The 20,021-nt window shown below is 34.0% G+C and overlaps 2 protein-coding genes across 3 annotated transcripts; one reads left to right on the top strand and one right to left on the bottom strand.

Moving 5' to 3' along the window:
• Positions 1-101: 101 nt before the first annotated feature.
• Positions 102-2,548, top strand: LOC123898265. The gene is made up of 4 exons (XM_045949177.1): positions 102-205; positions 848-1,681; positions 1,768-1,926; positions 2,129-2,548. Exons 2-4 carry the CDS (start codon positions 854-856, stop codon positions 2,366-2,368), a joined length of 1,227 nt encoding a protein of 408 aa, XP_045805133.1. The 5' UTR covers positions 102-205; positions 848-853; the 3' UTR covers positions 2,369-2,548.
• A 52-nt stretch (positions 2,549-2,600) lies between these two features.
• Positions 2,601-11,246, bottom strand: LOC123898261 (endoribonuclease Dicer homolog 2-like). 2 transcript variants are annotated; one of them, XM_045949173.1, is made up of 21 exons: positions 10,926-11,246; positions 10,536-10,626; positions 10,261-10,438; positions 9,991-10,104; positions 9,732-9,866; positions 8,884-9,030; positions 8,599-8,739; positions 8,208-8,336; positions 7,996-8,116; positions 7,605-7,900; positions 7,355-7,515; positions 6,969-7,187; positions 6,613-6,827; positions 6,208-6,479; positions 5,723-6,117; positions 5,502-5,605; positions 5,137-5,330; positions 4,746-4,955; positions 4,240-4,644; positions 3,597-3,875; positions 2,601-3,084 (listed from the first exon to the last, which is right to left on the bottom strand). In XM_045949173.1, exons 2-21 carry the CDS (start codon positions 10,610-10,612, stop codon positions 2,731-2,733), a joined length of 4,146 nt encoding a protein of 1,381 aa, XP_045805129.1. In that variant the 5' UTR covers positions 10,613-10,626; positions 10,926-11,246; the 3' UTR covers positions 2,601-2,730. The 2 variants fall into 2 exon arrangements, with proteins under 2 accessions (XP_045805129.1, XP_045805128.1); XM_045949172.1 differs by lacking the exon at positions 10,926-11,246 and adding an exon at positions 10,795-10,918 and having other exon boundaries at positions 2,640-3,084.
• Between the last annotated feature and the right edge of the window lie 8,775 nt (positions 11,247-20,021).

Raw genomic sequence — 20,021 nt, 5'->3', positions numbered from 1 at the left:
TTACTAGTTAGTCTCCAAGTGATTCATTCGACCGTATTCAGTTAGAAGTATTGGCACTTCAAAGTTCAAACACATACTATAGTACTTTATCTTAGAGCATCTGAAAAGTCACCTTATACTCTATCTTTTGGTATATAAATATTTAGTTTCAATCTTAACAATTTAACCAACTCTTAATCTTTCTTCCCAAGTGTTAACTTGAGAGGTACGTTCCTTCTTCCAACTTAATTAACACCCTCATGATCATCATATAGTTAACATAAACATGAATATCTATCTTTTCTCAGTTATGTGCTCACCCTATAGTTAACATGATTTTTTATTTATTTATTTGTTAGTAGCTAGTAGTAGTATTCTAGCTATTTGTCACATGTTTGAGTGAAAAATAAGGCATATATTTATACTTCTTTACTAATTCTTTTGTTTACGGTTGAAGAATCTCTATTTTAAAATTGAATTGATCACTTCAAATATTCATGTTAAGAAGTTCACATCGGTTGCAAGATGGTTTGAATGTGTGTATATGAGTGATGATAATCCTCACCTTACAAACCAATTTTATAAGATTGAGTTAGACCCAACTCTCAATTCTAAGATGGTATCAGAGCCTCCTCCATGATCCGTTGGATCGCACCCTATTGGGTTTCCGATCGGGCCATCCATCATTTATATCCGCGCTACAAGCCCAATAGAATTATATTTGTATTTTGTACCAAAAATATCTATATATGTTTTAGTTTTACTTTGTAAATGAATTTCATATTTGTCATGGTTAACATAATCCCTTCTTTAAATTCAAACATGGATCTATATGTAATTGCTTTTAATTAATTGTTGCTATAAACAGATCAACATGAGATTTTTATCTCAAAATTGTAAGCTTCCATGGACAATACTATTACTAGTGTTGTTGTCAATCACACCATTCACCTTAGCTAAGAAAAAAATCCATACAAAAGTTTTTATGTCTCCGAAGATTGAACTAAGTCCGGGATTAGTTTCAAATAAAATATACTATGACGTTGATTTTCCAAGAGGTCATATTTCACTCAAGAGTTTGAATGCCGAACTAGTCGATAAATCAGGGAATTCTGTACCACTGCATCAAACTTATCTACACCATTGGGTTGTTGTAAGATACTATGAACCTAAACATGTGACAAATAATAGCCAAAAAGGTATTATTGTTGTAAGAAATAATGGATTTTGTCAAGACAATATTTTTCCACAATACTTTGGTCTTGGATCTGAAACAAGAGGCACAACTACATATATTCCTGACCCTTATGGAGTAGAAATTGGTAATCATGAAGAAATTCCAAAAGGGTATGTGGAAAAATGGTTGATTAATATTCATGCTATTGATACAAGGGGTGTAGAAGATAATATGGGGTGCACTGAGTGTAAGTGTGATTTGTATAATGTTACAAAGGATGAAAGTGGAAAGATTTTGAGTCCTAATTATAAAGGTGGTTTGCAATGTTGTCCTGATAATAGTAAGTGTAAGTTAAGGGAAGGGTATTTAGGTCCAAAATTAAAGCTCTATTTGAAATACACAATTCAATGGTTCAATTGGGAAGAGTATATGTTGCCTGTGAAGATTTATATATTTGATGTTACTGATACTTTGAAGATTTCAGATAAGTCTAAAGGAATGATGACTCTAAAGCATGATTGCAAGGTAAGTGAAATCAAAAGATAGCTTATATTTATATAATTATGTAATACTAGTTCATGTGAGTAATAGTGATTATTTGTTACATACAGATTGAATATGAAGTTGAACCTTGCAACACAAGTCATGTGAATGGTAGTGATTGTGTTGATGTGAAGAGAGCAAGCTTTCCGATACAAAATGGTGGTTATGTCATATATGGAGTTGGCCATCAGCACGCGGGCGCAATTGGATCAACGCTATACGGACAGGTGACATTAAATAATTGAAATCATTATTAACAATGGAATAATCCTTTCTGGTGATATGGTTCATATAAACATAGGATGTATATAACTATTTTGAACGATTAAAATTTGGTGTCAAAACTCATAATCATCGATATATCTTCATTAACCACAAATTTAGTATTTGAGTAGCGATTTGAAATTTTGGTTGTGACAATGTTATCAGGATGGGAGAGTTATATGTACTTCAATGCCAAAATATGGAAAAGGAAAGAGAGCAGGAAAGGAGAAAGGTTATGTTGTAGGGATGTCGGCTTGTTACCCTAAACCAGGTTCTATCAAGATATCTGATGGTGAAACTTTAACTCTAGAGGCTAACCACAGTAGCAACATAAGGCATTCCGGAGTAATGGGGCTTTTCTATTTCTTAGTGGCAGAAAAGCTACCACACCACCACCATGTCTAACATTCCTATCTCATCAAATTTGAATAGTTTAAATTTCTATTTGAGTTTTGTTATTATTTAGTTGCTTATGTTAGTATGTTTTATTCAATTAGTTTTCAATTAAGATAACAATTGAGAAATTTGTTAGTTAAGTTTATGTGAACAACTCTATATATTTGTTGCACTCATGTCATTTCAATACACTTTTGATTTATGCTCTTCACTTGGATCATTGATAACTCTTCACCATATAAAAACTCAAGTCATGTATATATCATTTCAATACACTTTTGATATCATTTTTAAAGAAAATATAATACAACAATTAAATAATTGCATCCCTTTGTTTTTACAATTCATGAGATATACACAAGTCATGTATATTACTTATCTTGTGTTTCCTTCAGCCGCAAGGAATTCAAAACTTCCTTGCAGGCTAGTCTTGTGGCAGTTTTCTTATCAGTAGAACCTTTGTACTCGCACTGATGAATTACGTCATCTGCAATTACCTTGATTCTACAACTAGTAACGCCATCGTTCCGGGACACAGTCTTCTTCATGGTATAATTCATTTTCTGGCACAATTCAATTAATTCCCTAATGGGATGAATTGTTAATGTATCAGGTGTCACAAGTGGTTCCAAAAGAGGCCTTATGCTTTGCCACACAACCTCCTTGTTATAGCCTGAATCAACGAGTATAGCACCAGCTAGAGACTCTATGATGTCGCCAAGTACCTACAGCAAACAATAGAAACAATCTTAAATTAATTGGTGTTGTAACAGTTTACACATCCTAGTTGATTGTCACATTCACTACATAGAAAAATGCACGAACAACATTTACATTTTTAAATTATGTTCAAGAAGGACTAATGACCCTAAAGAAGTAGGCAAATGTATTACACGCTATGAAGCATAACAGATAAATGAACTCCAGACACGACACTGTCACCGACACTTACACCAATAATAATTAGAGAACATGAAAGAAATTGAATGTAATCACATATGTCGGAGTAGTATCAATGTTAGACACCGGACACACTTTCAATCTAGAGTTTCGCTGCTACATAGATTACAGATGCAAAGATGATATTTTCATCACAATTACCAGACAACTAAAGTTAGGTACTCATAACAGCTTCAATAGAAAAACTCCCATACCAAGTAGCATAGTTTAAACTAAAAACCAAAGAACAAGTAGCATTAGAGGCATTAGCATTATTTCAAGACTTCGACAAACTAACCTTGGGGAATGATGCCTCAGACTCCCATCCAAAAGTTGATGATGAAGATAGTTCGTTGTATTTAGCAAGTGTGGCTACAATGTGTTTATGTAACTCTGGAGAAGCATGGAGTACATAATTATGCAATTGAACCTTTATGGCAGACCTTGCATAACAATCATTATTCACAGAGGCTGCTCTCATGTCAGTTAACTGCCCGGGAGACATGCCAGGATATTCTTTATACAAATGCCGAGTGATGAGATAATCCAGCACCGAGTCTCCTAAATATTCCAATCGCTGCAGGGAAAGGAAAATATCATACAAAATGAGACGAAGAGAAACAAGGGTAAACAAAAATAAGGTTATGTTTGGATAAACAACTTTATTAAGCAATTATATAATAAGCTCTTATCATGTAAGTGTTTATGTATAAATTATTTCTATAATAAAGATAAAACAAACAGTCTAACACGTACTTAGAGGAAAACATAATTGATCTTGAAGAAGGTTGCGAATAATTAATATTTATAAAGGTCCATCAAGACATGAAAAAAGATAAACTAATCAATATGGAGACAAAGAAAATTCTGCCGTGCACTGATACATTACGCTAATATATTGTTTCTACATAAAGAAGAATAATAATAACAATAGTAAGTACCTGATAGCATCTAGGAACGTCAGGCAGCATGTAAGAACCATGCGTCATAGCTTCTACTAACAGCGAACGGTCCCTAAACGAGTACTTCAATAGGGATTCTAAAAAGACAATATTAACTACATTCTCAGGACACGCATGGAATTGCCTCTCGCAGGGTGTAATGTTAAAATTCACCTTGATACCAATCCAATCCATAAACAACAGTGCAGCCATCTCACCGCCAGCACTAAGGAAGGCACCAATTAGTGCTTCAACAACATCAGCAACAACTTTAGATTTCAGTTTTCTATTTGGACGGGTATAAATTTTTCTTCCCTTGTAAACAATCTCTTCTAATTTATCCTTTGATTTAGCACCAGGAATCATCCAGGTCTTAGGATCAAAAGGCTCATTCCGTATGAAGCCCTGCAACTCAGAAGAATAGACGTTAAATAACAGAATTGATATATTAGACGAATAAAATTTCATAATGCCGAAACGACACACGAGAGGGAGAGAAAGAATACCGGGATTCCAGAACTGCAACCTAACTTACAGAGGGAAGCATTACAAATGATCTTCTCCCTCTTCACACTAAGAAGACCCTCGTGGTGATTTTGATGTGTATAAAAAAGTTGTTGACTAACAGCATATTTTAAAAAAGAATCACCAAGTGTCTCCAGTGACTCGTAGTGAAAGGTCTCCTCGCATGACTTTGCAGTCATTGCTTCCAAGACCTACACAGCAAAATGCATATACCACCAACAGAAGCAAAGAAAATCTAACATTCAAATACCGCCAAAACAAATTAACCAAAAAAAATGCAAGCGGATAAAGTTCTAAGTCAAGTTTTTCCTCAATCTATTCAAATGTGTATTAACACAGTAGGAAATGTTAAGGACGTCAGTAGTAGCCCACCTTGAATGTTTGAATTCTGTTTTGCGGACAACGATCCAAGTGCATCTTTTGGAAGTTGAAAGCACCAAGCAATGACTCAAGTCTATGCATTATTGATGGAATAAACGAAAAGGAATAAAGCGTATCAGCAGAAATTGGTGACATGATTATATAGCATAGTTCCGGAGGTAATTGAACAAAAGTCTTGCTCACATCTGCAAAAGAATAACACAAGATTAAGATGAGATTACACATAATTAGTGTTTGGAGACAGCGATAACAGAAGAAACTATATCTTTTGTGCCTTTATGGACACCAAAGTTTTTTATGATACTCACTAAGGAAAGATTAAGGAAACAAAAAAAAATAAAAATTAAAGCTTAAACCTCTGTCTTTTGCTTGTCTGCGTCCATGCCAATAATTTTTTACAGGAAAAACATGTCTTGCTTGAAGTAGGCGTTGATTCTCAAAACGCAATTGAATGCCATGCCTGAAATCCGGGAAAGGGTAAATTAGAATAATTCATCAATATAGATATAAATATATAAGGCACAAGAGTAGATAGATTAACTTAGATAATAAACATCAACCACAAAAAAGAACTTACTTCTCTCCAAAGTACTTCTTGTATGTAGTTGCTTCACCATCTCCTACTGCTAGAGGCGAGTTTCCGTTCAAATCCAAAAAACCAGTGGTGATGTAAGTACGACCATTATGTGGCGTACAAACCAAAGCATTTTGCAAAATGCAACCACAAACGAAACCCTTTTTCGTCCAGATAGTGGCTACATGATGCAGACACCTGATTTCAGATGGATGTACGGAATTAACAGTTAACCAATCTACAACTGTTGTTTGCTCTCTTGCAATAGATGGTAGCAGGAGATAATCGATCCCTAAGTCATCTTCCGAACAACATTTGTCTAAAACAGATTCCTTATCCGTTTTATAATTCATAAGAATTCCAAGGACATTAACTTGGAATCTTTTAGACAAATGAACCTGGAAAATGAAAACAAATCATAAGTGTATAGACTTTTCCTAGCATTTGCAAATATCTCAGATATAGCTAAACGAATACTAGAGATATACCTGATCCGGTGAGAGATTTAGGCTTCCTTTGTATTCCAATTTCACAGACAAGCTACCTCTATCAAAACACATGTCAAATTGCATGCATCCGATTTCTGGATCAAGCTTGACTCGAGTTGCAAGAAAAATGTCTTGCACGTTGAAATCATAGCTAAAATTTTGCTTTAGCTCAATTAAATAACAATAGTAGATTGTGTTACTATTGTTGGACATGCGATTCACCAATTCTAGTGGTACGTAACTTGGCTGTTTCTCATCATACGGTTCATTACCTGTAACATTTTGTTTGATGTTGAAGCCATTCCAAGAAATATTATATGGTTAAACCGAATTCCACGTTCAAGTAATGTGAAAAATGAAAGGCAATAATAAAAGAAAAAATTAATAGAAGGCACGGGAATTTACCAAATTTCTCCACCTCTGCTTCTTCAACGACAATAGAAGGAACAAGACAATCTGTCAACGCTCCAATCTTATGAAGTTGTTTGCATGCTTCAAGGCATGCAATATTCTTTAAGAACTTCGTGTCGCCTTGAACATGAATAGCCTGTAGAGGACAACTCTTGGGAAGATACAATATTCCTTTTTGTTTGTCCCACTTTGGAGTAGGTTTAAAGTACCTGAGAGTTTAAAAAACCAAATGGGGTGAATGATGAACAAGATAAAAAATGTAAGAGGATCAGATTTGAAAGCATATCTTAAGGTTCATTAAACGAAGAAAAATGGATATGGAATGTAAGGGCAGCAATAGACGAACTAACCCATCTGAAGGGAGCCGTGAGCAATATAAGTATATCAAAGAAATGCTAGAACTGAGATTGACAACAGCTCCGGTGCTAGCAACACGATAAGTTTGCTCATTAATTTGATCACTTTCAAGGCGCTCAAGTGGAAGAGAAGAATAATGCAAAGACTCCTTCTTCATCATTTCCCCACCAGAAAGGTATTTCTCTAATCGAGAACATGTAACTGAATCGCCGCTGTAATTTTGGAAAAAAATAAGATATTTTGGGGAAATTTTACTTGGAAGGAAACAAATAAATTTGATATTATAGCTGTCTCTTGCAGCATGCTAAATAGCACTTAGGCAAGTGCTACTATAGTTAATTATAAATCACAATACTAAGGAGAATAACACGATAATTACCTCTTAACCATCAATATGTAATCCGAATTCTGCATTCTCGCACGGCCTCGGGACTGAACAAAACTGCACACTGTAGGACATGGGTCAAATCTAATAACCAAATTGCAACTTTGAACATCTAAACCCTCTTCAAGAATTGATGTTGCAACAATGATGTTGACCTACAGATTAAAATATTTCCTTGATAAGTAAATTATATTTGCTTATTACAATTACAACACAATGGATATTATCTAAGAAAGCAGCATACCAGTCCATCGCGAAATTCTTCCACAATCTCGTTTTGACATTTCCTAGACTGGTTTTGCAATTTACTATTGTTTCCTGCAATGGATTTAGCCCTCCAGCTATTGTATTTTGGCAACAAAGTGTTCAATAGAACCTCAAGGACCCTAGATGTAATGACCCTTTCCACAAAAACTATGCATCTCATTTCAGTAAAACCCTTGTACTCGAGTAGACAGTCAACAAGACATGACACTTTGGAGGTCAATAGCCCCAATTCCATATCGGAATTCATATTGTCACCAATAGTCCATCGAGGATCTGAGTAAGAAATTTTGTAAAATTAATAAAAGAAAGCAAAAAAAAAGATTTAATTAAAATCTTACATATTTTCTCAATGCTTGTAGAATCATTACCAGATGGTACACAAGATTGCAGTGTCAGCACAGTGGCTGAAATAAAATTTTTCACAATTTGATCCCCTGAGTTACCCCATGAGAAAGTTTCAATATCAATGAAAGATAATGACTCCGCAGCCTATCACGTAAAAAACAGTTAATGTTAACTTTGCAAACATGAAGATAAAATAGAGCCACAGATAAAGTCGCGGCAGCAAAAGGGAAAGAACCTTCGAAGCCAACCAAACACCAAGCTCTTCCATGCAAAATATTGAGGCCTCAAAAGTCTTTGATATTTTTTTGTGCGCAGATTCGACAGCCGATTTTGTGAAATCTGAATTTGTGACGGATAGCTCGTGCTGAAGTACAAAAAACACCCATTTCAAGGAAATAATCCATTATGATCGCACAAAAATATGCACTACTATAATTTGGAAACAACGGCAAAATGTAAGAAAGGTGACGAAACAGGAAAGAAAATTATTCTGACAAATAAATTAAGCATATAAAACTGAAAATTGGGAACAAATTCAAATGTATGACACTGTGAAACAGAGATCTTAACATACATTTTGACTTTTAACATGCATACATTTGAATGATTTGATTAGATGTACACACCTGTTCTTTTAATGCGTTGAGTTTTTTGGCTAATTCATCGAATAACGCATAGGGAACCACACTGTCCTCGTAATACCGGAATTTTGGGGTAGACATTGGTATAAACTGTGAGATGACAGCGTCACTTACGCATGTATAAACCTTTAATTCAAAAACATACATCAGAGAAATAAAACATAGCAAGACCGAACAGTAATATTGAGTTGTACTTCAAAACAAGAGTATTACTCACAAAGGAATAAACTAAGAAAAATTGTACATAAAGAGGAAGGAAATAAAAACAACCTTTGAATCCATTAGAGTCATTAGCTTCCGAATATGTTTTGATATGGTCGATTCAGATTTCACAGCTGTATTAATTGGGGATGCAGTCATCCCAAAAATCCGAGGAAGCTTGGTGATACCAGCTCTTAATTGATGATGATAAAATTCCTGCACGCAATCTGACAAAAGTAAGTACCACTTCCACCGCACAAACTACAATCTTGTGATGCAGATGATGCATGGACATTGTAGCTTACAATACATGGTTATTGTAATTGTCCCCACACGATATCAATTAGAACACTTAGATAAAAAATTAATCAGAAAATCATGATAGAACTGAACAATATCCTAACTAAAATGATATCCCCATTTATTGAAGCAAGATGGTCAAGGTCTCAAGGGTATAGAAAATTTTCGGAAGGAATGCACGGATCATACAGCCGCTACTACATCCATGAAATCCACGGTCAAATTAAGTCCTTTATCACATTATTTTTAGAAAATGCAATAATTTAGAGTCGATAACAATTATATTCTCAAAATACATTGACAGTACTGGTATAATTAAAAATCCATAACAATTATCGTCACCATTTGTTTAACTTCAATTTATATAATAACATATTGCGACCAGACTGTACAGATCGCGGGAAAAGGCGGTTTGTTCAGTTTCCACCACGCAACAATTTGTTCAAATTCCGCTGTGTTATAGGCTATAGTGCTACTATAGCGACCTAAAAGTCTTCTTCATTGCGTAGACAACGAAAATAAGTATATACCAACATATTGCGAGGAAAATATACTACGGTATTAAGTTCAAATACACAACAGTTAAAATAAAAGCATGTAAAGAGTATAAGACTTACAGTCATGATACTGGCATATGGGTGTTTACCCGAAGCATGATGGCATTCATCCATTATTAAAACCTTTATCATATTCAGTTTGATAAAGCTATGCCTCAAGCAAGAAAGCAATATTGCCGGAGTCATGACCAGCACCTATAACATTCAAAGACATTACCGACAGTCATTACAGTTATCTATGGTTCATAGAAAAATAAAATAAAGAAGCATCATAATAAAACTATATTAGTCGCGATAGCAATTCAAAGACCCTCCTCACCTCATGTTTCTCCGTCTCTTCTTTCCACATATCGCCATCCCAATGGTCAACACCCATGTCTCCCCAATACATTCCAACTTTCAAATCAGTGTTGTTTCTCAAGGCTTTAGCTTGCTAGAATACACAAGTGAACAAAACAAACAAGTAGAGTGAATCTTTAATCATTAATCATAACATAGCACTCATTCATCAATCATCATACAATACTATTACAATGTATCTCAAATATGCAAAATTATCATAATAGAGATTAAAGTTGCAGCAGCATACTTGAGAAACCAATACAACTTTTGGAACCAAAAAAACAGCAATGTAAGGAGAAGGCTTTCGGAGGTGACAAGCGTAGCTTCGAAGAAGCATGATGGCTATCAACGTCTTTCCAGATCCAGTCTCCAAGTACGCTATCGTATTTTCACGAATCGCCTTTTCCAATGCTTCAAGCTGATAGCTACAACACACATAAAGCAAAAACCTCAACAACCCAAATCATATCAAACATTACAAAGGAAAGGGTTCTTTTTAAAAAAAAAAAAAAAAAAACTAACCTTCTAGCAAATGGAAGAGCATCAGGCAGAATCCGCTGCTCACCATATCCATCTATATCCATCATAATTTCTTCCATAATCTTTGATGAACCTACATTAATCAAATAAAAAATCATCAAAACTCAAAATATTACTCTATCTATGAACCAATGACAATAACACAGACACCAGACACGATACTAACTCATAAACACCGGTAATAATTTAAGAAAATAGATTCAAACACAAAGAACTAGTCTTAGTTAGACACCAGACACACCTTCAATGTGAAATGTGATTGCAATTACTCCCTAATCCCTATGATCTTGAATATGAACAAAAAATTGAAACCCAAAACTAAAAATACAGATTAAGGAAAAGGGTCTAAAGTGAAAGTGAAAAAGATCTCACCTTTGCCTTGCGAAAGTGAAAAAGATCTCGCCTTTGCCTTTTCAAAGCAATGAAGTGAGTCGTCAAGACCCAAAAAGAAGAAAAGAAAAAGACAACTTTTTTGAAGTTATTTTTCAAAAGATCATCAATTTGACCAAAGAAACTTGGGAATTGGATATTGGTCTTACTTGATCAGGTTTCGAGGAATCTTAGAATTAAAATTTGAATGTTTATGTGATGTAATCGGTTGTGTGCGCGCTAATTTATTGTCGTAGATTCGGGTCGTGAAAAGTTGTCAGAAAAGATTTATAACTTTTTTTCATCACATTTCAAATCTTCAACGGTTCAATAAAAAGTTGTTGACTACTATTTGACTATTTTTAGGTTTAGGGTTTAATTATCATGAAACTAAATTCAAATTTTTTAATGAATGAGGTATACTCATTTAGTGTAGTACATGACATAATGGAGATGGGATTGCACCTCATGACAAACATGATTGACATCATATACCTATATCTTTTAAACTCTAACGAATGTTAATAGAGGTATTTATGAATTATTTTGAAAGAGTCTTTATGTTGACAGTGTTAGTTGAACTCGCATTCTTGCACGGTGTGATTAAAAAATGATTTAATTAACATATATTAATTTTGTTGTATCGCACGAGATTATAGTGTTGTGTGGAAGAAGTGAAATTTTATATGTTGTGTTAGTTCCGTAACACGAGTATTATATTAGTTTTATAAGCTTGTTTCATAAAATTAGAAATGTTTAATAACAAACTTTTTTCACTAGCTTATAATTTTTTTGTAGATATTATTTAAGTAGTGCTTGAGCTTATAATTTTTTACTTTTCATTCCAATTTTAACCTTATTATGTAACAATCAAGGTTGAGACGAAATGACAACATCATTAGTAATTAAGGCGGTAGTTAGTGACCCCTATTAACTTTTTAGCTATGAAGCCATGATACGTAACACGATACCGATACGATACGATACTGATACGGCGATACGGAAAAATTTTCAAAATTCCCGATACGATACGTCCGGGGATGTGATGCTTAATTGGTTAAGCTAGTTGAGCTAATGGTTAAAGAGTTGGAGGTCCAGAGTTCAAGTCATGACAAGGAGAAAAATTAATAAAGACATAATTGGTAACATCATACTCTAACATTCAATACTTAAGAGAAAATATGAATTGTATCAGTCTTCTCTCCTACGTTTCCATCATCAAAGAATATTAATTGTCCGATACTTTTTCGATCGATACGCGTATCGAAGAAGTATCCGATAAGTATTGGTTATATTTTATTTTAAAAAATAATATTAATTATCGATACTTCTCTAATACGTGTATCGAAAAGTATCGAACGAATATCGGTATCGAGTACGTATCAGACACGATACTTTGCCATTTTTGCAGTATCGTGCTTCATAAGAGCATCACAGAGTTGTCTATCATGTAAAGGAACTATTTTTAGTTTGAAAAAGACGTGTAAAATAGATGAGAAAAAAACATCTGGTTAGGTGCAAGACCTACAGTTTTATCCATTTCATTAAAAAAAAAATTGTATCTCTCACAACAATGAGAAAAAAATGGAATAGGAATATCAGTCCAACTTATTTCAAAACATCCATTAAAGTAAAACCAAAAAAAGTAAAACATTTAAAGTATTGGAGAAAGAGATAAATTCCGGTCAACAATTTATTTTTTGATTTTTTTTTTTAAATATGGATAAGAATTCTAACCAATTTTAGATAAATTATAAACAAAAGTTTATAAATCAAAATAAATTAAAATATATAAATTTTTAAAAATGGATTTTTTGTTAAAAGCTTCCTATCTTCAGAAAGATAAATTTTAAAAATAAATTAAAAAGAATTATTTAAATTTTTATAGATAACTTTCGAAAACAATTCTTTATTAAAAACAATAATTCAAATAGAAAAGATAGCATAAAATAAATAAATATTCACAATGCCTTTAAATAATTGTTACCATCTTTCCAAAAGATAAATTAAAATCAACAATTTTTTAAGGGAATAATATATATTATAATTATAATAATTACATATCAACAAAAAGTAGACGGGTAACAAGTTGTCCTTTAAATCAACAATTTATTTTAACAAATTATTTTTTAAAAAATTAAAAATACAAATAAATAAGGTTTATTTTTAAAAAGAATAATATGGACATAATTTTAAAAAAAGAGATAATAATGAAATTATTATTTAAGGGACATAAATCGCCAATTTTTAAAATCAATAATTCATATAAAATAGAACAAAGATTGCGTAAAATATAAAAAAATTCAAAACACATTTTAAATAATTGTTACTACCTTAATACAAGTTTTTAAAATTTGTGCAAATTATTTTCTAAAACTAAGAAAAATTGTGTATCATAAATTAAATTTTGAAAATCTACAAAATCAATTTGTATGGTAAAAGATGTCCACCAAGGGAGACTAGAATCAATTTATTTTAGTTCAATCTACAAAATCAATTTGTATGGTAAAAGATGTCCACCATTTATAACTACTATTAGACCATAACTATGTTTGGCAAAAATAGAGGTTAACCGATAAACTAACTTATAAATGATGATTGATAGCTTATAGCTTATAGTCGATGGCTGATATGCTAATTACAATATTTGGTAAAATTAGCAGTTCAACTAGCTGATAGACGTAAAATGACATAAAAAAACATTTTTAATTTGTAATAAAATTTAGTAATTTAAATTTATTAATTTAGTATATCTTTTATATATTATTTATAAATATTCACGCGGCAAAAATGAAGATTAAAACTTTGATTGTTACAAGCGCACAACTCTTGAAGAGCTCCTCCTCCAATTCACATGAGAACATTTTGATTTTAACAAATCTACAAGTCCCGATTCGTCTTCGAGATGCGCCTAAAATCCACATGGTTTTCTTTGGAAATCTCCGAAAATGCTGTGGATTAAAGTGAACACACAGATGGTTCCATTTTACCGAATTCCTCGGCTTGCGGCGTTATTTTTCGCGATCATAATGCCAATCATTTTGGTAGTTTTGCTTCTATCCTTCCTGACGTTTCTGTCCTCCATCCTGAACTGATGGCAATGATTTTTGCTTTTGAGCTAGCTGCAAGACATGCCAAACAGACGCATGTATTTCTATTCAACACGAGACTCTTAAAAAAGATCAAACTTGAAAAAATGCAAGAACACAAACAACCATGAGTGGCTAATGCATTTTCCATCTGGTTAGCTTCACGATATGAGTGTTGCACCTTCACTTTCCAATAAAGGTCTATCATGCGACGAATCTTCTCAACTACGGCCCTTCCATGCAAACTAGTGTTGCCCCTTGAATAATATCCTCTACTATTGAATCCACATGCACCTCAATTCTAGTGAAATTCATCCGCCTCGCAAGCAAAAGCCCTTCATAAACTCCCCATAATTTTGCGATATATGCATTCCCAACCCCCAATGAATTTTGAGAAGCCACGCGACCATTCTTCATCACTCCCTCTAATAACACCACCACCACAATCGATTACTTCATTACTACAAGCGCCATCTGAATTCAAGCGAACGCATCCTCCTTTAGGCGGTTTCCAGTAAATATCAACCAAGCTACGTTGAGCTGCTTGAGCACCACCCTTCAAATTCATAGCTTTGTCAGCCACACTATACATACAAAGTCTCTTCATCACAATACAGTATCATGCTTCATTAGCCACACAAAGGTTTTAATTCTTTCAGGGACCTTTAACCTCCACATGTACTTCACCACATCAAGCATAATCTGTCATGATCTTTACACAAACAACTTCATAAGCTTTATTTCCTTTTGTTGAGGCATTTGATTGAATCAAATGGTTTTGCCAACATTGATGTGATAGAAAAGAGGAAACTGAACTTTTTGATGTTACTAAATAGTTTTCCAAGTGAAATAATTATGATTTAACATTTTTTTTTGCAGCATCTGAAACTTTTTATGTTACTAAACATGTTTTCAAGTATATGAAAAACAACATAGTTATTACTCGCACACATGCATACATCGATATGTTTTTACAATTACTGAATATACACAAGTCATGTATATCACTTGTCTTGTGTTTCCTTCAGCTGCAAGGAATTCAAAACTCCCTTGCAGGCTAGTCTTGTGGCAGTTTTCCTATCAGTAGAACCTTTGTACTCGTACTGATGAATTACGCCATCTGCAATTACATCGATTCTACAATTAGTAACACCATCGTTTCGGGACAACGTCTTCTGCATGGGATAATTCATTTTCTGGCACAGTTCAGTTAATTCTCTAGTGGGATGGACTGTAAATGTATCGGGTGTCACAAGTGGTTCCAAAAGAGGTCTTATGCTTTGCCACACAACCTCCTTGTCGTATCCTGAATCAACGAGTATAGAACCAGCTAGAGATTCTATGATGTCGCCAAGTACCTGCACAGCAAATAATAGGAACAATCTTAATTGGTGTTGTAACAGTTTACACATCCTAGTTGATCGTCACATTCACTACAATGTAAAATGCACTAATATTTACATCTTTACATTATGAAGCACCAACACAGACCCTAAAGAAGTAGGCAAAGGTATTACACACTTTGAAGCACTAACACAGACATGAACACCATTCACGACTCTGACACCGACACGTCGACACCAATAATAATTTTAGAAATTGACGTAATCACATGTGCCGGAGTATTATCAATGTCAGAAGCCGGACACACTTGCAAGTTGCAATCACAAGTGTTAGTGAATCATAGATTACAGGTTTAAACATGATATTTTGATCACGATTACCAGACAATTAAAGTTTAGGTACTCATAACATAACAGCTTCAATGGAAAAGCTTCCATAAAAAACTGCATAGCTCAAACTAAACACAAAAGCACAAATGCAGTTTGTGTTCCCTCCCATGCCTTAGAGGCATCATATGCTCTAAGGATTGTCCACTATTTAATTTCTCTATGAAAGGATGAACACAAACTTATACATTTTATAGAAAACCCCACTTTGAAGTAGCTTTTTCCCTGCTCAAACACTACTATGTCAGTAATTGCATTATTTCAAGACTTCGACAAACTCACCTTGGGGAATGATGCCTCGGACTCCCATCCAAAAGTTGATGCGGAAGATAGTTCGTTGTATTTATCAAGTGTAGTGACAATATGTTTATGCAATTGAACCTTTATGGCAGACCTTGCATAACAGTCATTATTCACCGACGCTGCCCTCATGTCAGTTAATTGCCCAGGTGACATGCCGGGATATTCTTTATACAAATGCATCGTAATGAGATAATCCAATACCGAATCTCCTAAATATTCTAGCCGCTGCAGGGAAAGGAAAATATCATAGAAAAAATGAGACAAAAATAAGAGGAAAGCATAACTGATCATGAAGAAGGATGTGAATAATTAATATTTAAAAAGGTCAATCAAGACTTGCAAAAGGATAAGTTGATCAATATGGAGACAGAAAATTCTGCCCTATATCGATACATATATGCTAATGCCTGTTTCTATATGAATAATAATAATAACATCAAGTACCTGATAGCATCTAGGCACGTCAGGCAGCATGTAAGAACCACACGTCAAAGCTTCTACTAACAGAGAACGATCCCTAAATGAGTACTTCAGTAGGGATTCTAGAAAGACGTCATTAACTATATTCTCGGGACAAGCATTGAATTGCCTTTCATATGGTGTAATATTAAAATTCACTTTTATACCAATCCAATCCATGAACAACAATGCAGCAGTCTCACCACCAGCTCCAAGAAAGCACCAATTAGTGTTTCAACAACATCAGCAACAACTTTTCGTCTCAATTTTCTATTTGGACGGGTATAAATTTTTCTTCCATTGCAAACAATCTCTTCTAATTTAAAACTCCTTGATTTAGCTCCAGGAATGATCCAGGTCTTAGGATCAAAAGGCTCATTCCGTATGAAGCCCTGCAACTTTGAAGAATAGACGTTAAAATATCATAAGAGATGTAAAGCTTGAAAGATTGAAGAATGATAGACTACAAAAGAGAGGGAGGGAGAATACAGGAAGTTTAAATTTTTTCACAATATGATCACCTGAGTTACCCCATGAGAAAGTTTCAATATCAATGGAAGATAATGACTCCGCAGCCTATCACGTAAAATACAGTTAATGTTAACTTTGCAAACATGAAGATAAAATAGAGCCACAGATAAAGTCGCGGCAGCAAAAGGGAAAGAACCTTCGAAGCCAACGAAACACCAAGCTCTTCCATGCAAAATATTGAGGCCTCACAACTTCCTTACAGGCCAAGCTACCCTGTGACTATGCTATGCACATTACAGTCTAAGCACAACTAAAACATACACAATGAATGACTCCTAACACACACTCCCCTAAATTTAACTCCATTGAGAGATCAATTTACTGTCTCTAAGTTGAACAAGCCCAACTTGTCTCTATTCCTGCTGAAGCTTTCAAAACTCAATGCCTTGGTCATGATGTCTGCTACTTGCTCAAAGGATGAGCAGTGAACCAGCTGAACAGCTCCTTCCTTAGTCAAATCTCCAAGAAATGGAACCTGACATCTATATGTTTACTCCTGCCATGCATCACAGGGTTCTTAGACAGTTTAATTGATGAACTGTTGTCACAATAGATGGTAATGCAGCTGTTCTTTCTTGAATCAATTTGAGCCAAAATTCTGGACAACCATATGCCTTGACATGCACTGCTAGCTGCAGCAATGAACTCAGCCTCAGTGGTAGATAAAGTAACTATTGGTTGCTTCTTTGATGACTATGCTATGCACATTACAGTCTAAGCACAATTAAAACATACACAATGAATGACTCCTAACATATTCAGTTTGATAAAGCTATGCCTCAAGCAAGAAATCAATATTGCCGGAGTCATGACTAGCACCTATAATATTCAAAGGCATTATCGACGGTCATTACAGTTATCTATGGTTCATAGACAAATAAAATTCAGAAGCATCATACTAAAACTATATTAGTCACGATAGTAATTCAAAGATCCTCACCTCATGTTTCTCCGTCTCTTCTTTCCACATATCGCCATCCCAATGGTCAATACCCATGTCTCCCCAATACATTCCAACTTTTAAATTAGTGTTGTTTCTCAAGGATTTAGCTTGCTAGAATACACAAGTGAACAAAACAAACAAGTAGAGTGAATCTTTAATCATTAATTATAACATAGCAATCATTCATCAATCATCATACAATACTATTACAATGTATCTTAAATATGCAAAATTATCATAAGAGAGATCAAAGTTGCAGTATACCTGAGAAACCAATACAACTTTTGGAACCACAAAAACAGCAACGTAAGGAGAAGGCTTGCGGAAGTGACAAGCGTAGCTTCTAAGAAGCATGATCGCTATCAACGTCTTTCCAGATCCAGTCTCCAAGTACACTATCATATTTTCATGAATCGCCTTTTCCAATGCTTCAAGCTGATAGCTACAACACACATAAAGCAAAAACCTCAACAACCCAACTCATATCAATGTATATCCATCATAACTTATTCCATAATCTTTGATGAACCTGCATTAGTATGTTATTTCAAATCTTCAACGGTTCAATAAAAAGATATTGAATACTATTTGACTATTTTTAGGTCTAATTATCATGAAATAAAAAAGTTCAAATTTTTTAATGAAAGAGGTATACTGGTATAGTATTCACTGCTTCAAAAAAAAAAAGGTAAATAATTGTTACTACCATCTTTCCAAAACACATTTTTCTAAAAGATAAATTAAAATCAACAATTCATTTTAAGAAATTAATTTTTTCAAAAAAAGGATACAAATAAAAAAGGCTAATTTTTAAAAAGATTAATATGGACATAATCTTTAAAAAAAAGATAAAAAAGAAACAAATATTTTATTATTTAAGGGGCATGAATGGCCACTTTATAAAAATATCTTTGTAAAAATGATAACTACAAAATATAATCAATATTTCTTAATGCATCTGTCATCTGATTAGCTTCACGATATGAGTATTGCACCTCCACTTCCCAATCCAAGTCTATCAACTAAGGCCCTTTCATGCATACTAGTGTTGCCCCTTTAAGTAATATCCTTTACTACCACTGTTGAATCCACATGTACCAATTGTAACACCCCAACTAAATTGTCTATAATATTTAGTCGAGATATTAATAATTGAATCTGAGTACATTAAAATTACAAAATAAATTGATTGAATTACAAGATATCACAAGAATAACATAAAAACAAAGAAGACGAAAGTCTTCTAATCCGATAATCCAAGCTCAGCCTCGATCATCAGTTCATGCTTGGTCCTTGCTCCGATTAACCTGTTTACCTGAAATGATGCCTGAACCGTGCTAACGACAACTTCGGTTGAAATTCATCCGCCTCGCAAGCAAAAACCCTTAATAAATTCTGAGAAGCCATTCAACCACTCAACATCACTCACTCTAATTAAACCACCACAATAGATTACTTCATTACTACAAGCACCATCTAAATTCAAGCGAACCCATCCTCCTCTAGATGGTTTCCGGAAAATATCAACCAAGCTACGTTGAGCACCACCCTTCAAATTCACAGCATTGTCAGCCACACTGTACATGCCAACTCTCTTCATCACAATATCATGCTTCATTAGCCACACAAAAGTTTTAATTCTTTCAGGTACATTTAACCTCCTCATGTACTTCCACACCACATCAAGCATAATCTGTCATGATCTTTACACAAACAACTTCATAAGCTTTATTTTCTTTTGTTGGGGCATTTGATTGAATCAAATGGCCGGTTTTGCCAAGATTGATGAGCTCCAAAAGAGGAAACTGAACTTTTTGATGTTACTAGATAGTTTTCGAAGTGAAATAATTATGATTTAACATTTTTTTTGTAGCATCTGAAACTTTCTATGTTACTAAACGTGTTTTCAAGTATATGAAAAACAACCATAGTTATTCTACGCGCACGTTTCCGCTATAAATGACCTCAAATTCGTCCAAACTAACCACATGAATGGAATCCATTTGTCGAAAGGGAAGGATACTGAAGTTGACAGTAGACACTG

The sequence above is a fragment of the Trifolium pratense genome, linkage group LG7 (genome assembly GCF_020283565.1).
Source record: "Trifolium pratense cultivar HEN17-A07 linkage group LG7, ARS_RC_1.1, whole genome shotgun sequence".
NCBI classification, from domain to species: Eukaryota; Viridiplantae; Streptophyta; class Magnoliopsida; order Fabales; family Fabaceae; genus Trifolium; species Trifolium pratense.
Note: the sequence above shows the minus strand (reverse complement) of the source record. Positions and strands in the feature narration are given on the sequence as shown.

Excerpts from the sequence above, each read along its gene's own strand:
- LOC123898265 (XM_045949177.1), top strand. The coding sequence starts at position 854 with ATGAGATTTTTATCTCAAAATTGTAAGCTTCCATGGACAATACTATTA. Across the intron at positions 1,682-1,767 it reads CTCTAAAGCATGATTGCAAG|ATTGAATATGAAGTTGAACC; the intron begins GTAAGTGAAATC and ends TGTTACATACAG. Across the intron at positions 1,927-2,128 it reads GATCAACGCTATACGGACAG|GATGGGAGAGTTATATGTAC; the intron begins GTGACATTAAAT and ends CAATGTTATCAG.
- LOC123898261 (XM_045949173.1), bottom strand. The coding sequence starts at position 10,612 with ATGGAAGAAATTATGATGGATATAGATGGATATGGTGAGCAGCGGATT. Across the intron at positions 9,031-9,731 it reads CATATGCCAGTATCATGACT|GAATTTTATCATCATCAATT; the intron begins GTAAGTCTTATA and ends GATTGCGTGCAG. Across the intron at positions 4,956-5,136 it reads ACAGAATTCAAACATTCAAG|GTCTTGGAAGCAATGACTGC; the intron begins GTGGGCTACTAC and ends TTTGCTGTGTAG.